This window comes from Echinops telfairi, unplaced genomic scaffold, assembly GCF_000313985.2.
Source record: "Echinops telfairi isolate 266 unplaced genomic scaffold, ASM31398v2 ScPeMD7_9;HRSCAF=40, whole genome shotgun sequence".
In the NCBI taxonomy this organism is placed as follows: domain Eukaryota; kingdom Metazoa; phylum Chordata; class Mammalia; order Afrosoricida; family Tenrecidae; genus Echinops; species Echinops telfairi.
Genome location: NW_022103906.1, coordinates 32,529,249 through 32,532,631, shown reverse-complemented (window position 1 = coordinate 32,532,631; position 3,383 = coordinate 32,529,249). Strand labels below are relative to the sequence as shown.

At 43.8% G+C, this 3,383-nt stretch overlaps 1 protein-coding gene across 2 annotated transcripts in view; it reads left to right on the top strand.

Annotated features, from left to right (window-relative positions):
- IDO2 (indoleamine 2,3-dioxygenase 2) overlaps positions 1-3,383 on the top strand; it is a 76,307-nt gene that overhangs the window by 34,615 nt on the left and 38,309 nt on the right. For both annotated transcript variants that reach the window (XM_045286908.1, XM_004707666.4), the window contains one exon: positions 3,185-3,304. In XM_045286908.1, the coding sequence (XP_045142843.1) occupies positions 3,185-3,304 (120 nt within the window). The remainder of the gene's footprint in view (positions 1-3,184; positions 3,305-3,383) is intronic.

The following is a 3,383-nucleotide window of genomic DNA, read 5'->3' as shown; positions in this document are numbered from 1 at the left end:
TTTGAAAGTCACCTCAGGAAGACAAAGTAAGGCATTGCAACTTGGGGTTCGCAAGCAAAAAGCAATGAACACACTCAACATTTCTGAAGCTGAAAGACTGCAGGGGGCGGGGTGGGGGGGGCCAAACCTCAAATTGAAATATTGAAGGATTTTATGAGCAACATATTTAATGATGCAGGAAGCATTCAATGGAATACAAGGAATCACAGTACCGAAAATAATTGGTTGGGGTTCACCTATTTTAAGCGTTAGTATCTGATCAAGGAGGAATACTGAACGAAGGAGTCCAAATGGCACTGAAAGCATTAGTGCAAAGCAAAGCTCTCGGAAATGGTGGAATACCCATGGCAATGTTTGAATAAAGGAACATGGTTCAGGAAGCACAAATTAGTCTCTGCCAAGACATTTGGAAGGCAACTACCTGGCCAAAAAAATGGAAGAATTATATTTGTGACCCTTCCAAAGAAATGTGACTGAATGGAAATTGAAACATTTTGAATTATGGTGTTGGCAAACAATGCAGAAAATACCCTCTGCTGCCAGAAGAACATACATTTTTCCTGCTTTTATTCTGACCATACTTTTCTTTTAAAAGAAGTCTGGCCAGAATTGGACTCAGATGTAGGATGGTGAGCCTTTGTTTGACCTGTCTTGGACATGCTACGAGGAGGTACCTATCCCTGGAAAAGGAAATCATGCTGGGTCAAGTAGAGGGTCATCAAAGACGAAGACGATCTTCAGTGAGATGAACTGACAATAGCAGCTGTAGCAGCAGCTCAAACACGGCAACAATTGCTAGGATGACACAGGACCGGACAGTGTTTCATTCTGTTGTACATAGTGTTGCTATGGGCCTGCACCTAACAACCCCACCCCCCTTCTTCTCTCCAATGGGTTTCCCGCGTTCATATTGACCGTCTCTATGACTTATAATACGTTTTCTGGAATTCCAATTCTTGCCAATGTTTTTCACATTTTTTGATGGTGCCCACAATGGAATAGCTTTCCATAATCAATGGAACAGAGGTAAACATGTTTTGGGGATTCTTTACGTTCCACTAAGAGGCAACAGGCATCATCAGTGATATTCCCTGCAACCTGTCATCTTCTGAATCTTATTTGTACTACTGGCAGTTCCCTGCCAATGTACTGTTTTTACTTTTTAAAGAATCTTCACAGATATTCATTTCATATTAGCGCTGTCATATTCATTACTTAGTATTATGAGATTATTAGATCATTTCCACATCATGTTCCACTGGCTTGCTTTGGAATGGGCACAGATGTGGAACTCCCCCAGGTAGGTTACTAATTAGCTATCTTCCAATGACTTGGAAGAGAGAAGAGAGCACGCTAGGGGCTGCATTCCTTTGATGAAACATGTTTCTTGTTGCTGTTGAAACATTTCAATTGGTATTTGACAATGTCCGCAGGCCCACCTTCCCCGGTTCCGTCAGTGCAATTTGCACTTCTCCTTTAAAGCCATCATTTTTTTGGTCAAGCCAAGGACACATTGAGTGCTTGTGTGAGGTTGGGTTCTCTAGGGTAGCAAACCTAGTGATGTTTGTATGTGCATCTACAGAGGAAGAGATTTATATTAAGAAATAGCTTAGACAGTTACATAAGTAGTGAAGCACAGTCTGGTTCAAATCCATAGGCCAGAAGTAAGCTGACGGCTTCTCTGACTGTGTGGCTGTGGAAGTGGACGAACAGGATGTAGGATAAAGAAACATGGGGGCTGGGAGGACCCAGGCTGCTAGATGCTGTGCCCTTGTCATTGACCTGTCATAGACACAGGTCAAGGATTCCCAGGCTGGCCAAATAAATATGAGGCAGCAGTCCACTGGTGGCTCCTGGAGTAGACAGCTTACACGACAGATTGGTGAGCCAGATGCAGGACCAGATCCAGCAGAAGGCAAAGGGGCAAAAAGGCTCTGTTGTGCTCAGGGTCTCTTTTTTATACCAAAGGCCACACTACCAAGGGCCATACCCACAGGACCATGTCATTATCTGTGATCTGATTCAAGAGCTGCATAAGCTGGGCTCTCCCCCTCCTTCCTTCACCTAAGGACATCTAGTGGCATAAATTTTACCATCATAGTGTTCAACCCCAAGAAGCAGAAGGAAGTTATCGTGTGATGTCCTGTGGCCAGATGAAGAGGAGCTGTCTCCGTAGTGGATTGCAGAGAAAGGTTGCACCAGAGAGGCCATTACGCAAAGTGGAACTGCTTCAACCTCCTCTTTCAATGCGGGCAGTGAAAGATGAAGAACAGCTCTCCACTATCGGATAGTGGTTGGAGCTAAAATGGACACTAAAGCTCTACCCCGGCCAGTGCTCTGAGCCCCCAGAGAGAAGTATTTGGCAGGTCTAGATCCAAGACAGTTTAGTGTTGGTGAAGTAGATAGGAGTTTGGGGACTCTTACCTAGAAGCTGAAGCTCAGATGTTGCTGGTGTCGATAAAGACAGGCAGGTCCAGTCTTGGTAACTTTGGGAAACTGTAAATATGGCAGACCTTCTGCTAATATTTTATACAAACTTTCACTTTCAGTGATAGCACCTTTGAATCACAAAATGGTGCAATTATAAACCTCCATGTTGACAGGGAGGAAACAGGTAAGAAAAAGTATGAAGACTTAGCCAGAGACAAAGACCGTGCATATTAAAACAATGGCTGAACGACCATTTGGCCCCTCTCATTTACCTACCTATAGGGATTCGGTCAATCTCATTGGATCCTTTTACTTATGTTACAATTGGAGATCAGCCTACAGTTGTGATTCGGGTTAAATGATACTATGGGTGAAATGATACACCCCAAAGTTGTGAGTGCTGCATGGTAACCACTTATTAAAAGAGTATCAATGTGGGGAGGTAATTATTATGCAAGGCTCTCACGAGCAATAGCTTCCATGGTAGAGACAAGTGCCAAGCACAATCATGGGGGCATTTAAGAAGCCTCTGGTGGGGTACTTAGCTACTTCCTAAACATTACCATATGAACTACTTTCATACTGCTCCATTTTGAGTCCTAGGATCTCAGGGAAAAGAGATGTGCACAAAGGCTCTCCGTTTTCGTCATTGGAATGTAATTATTTATTTTACAGCAATGAACCTTTGTGTCATGAACCCTTCTTCCTATCTTCACAAGCACAACCGGTAATCCTTAGAAATTCTCTTTAACAGATGCCTCTCCTGAACTGCCATTTCTTAAAGAGTTATCGGGAACAGCGTCTGGCCCACTTGGTCCTCAGCTGTATTACCATGGGCTATGTTTGGCAAGAAGGAGAGACACAACCTGAACAGGTAAGGGTCCACTAGATGCCTGGCATGTCATCTGGCAGGCGCCTGGCCCCTGAAATATGTTTCTACTTGATGCCACACC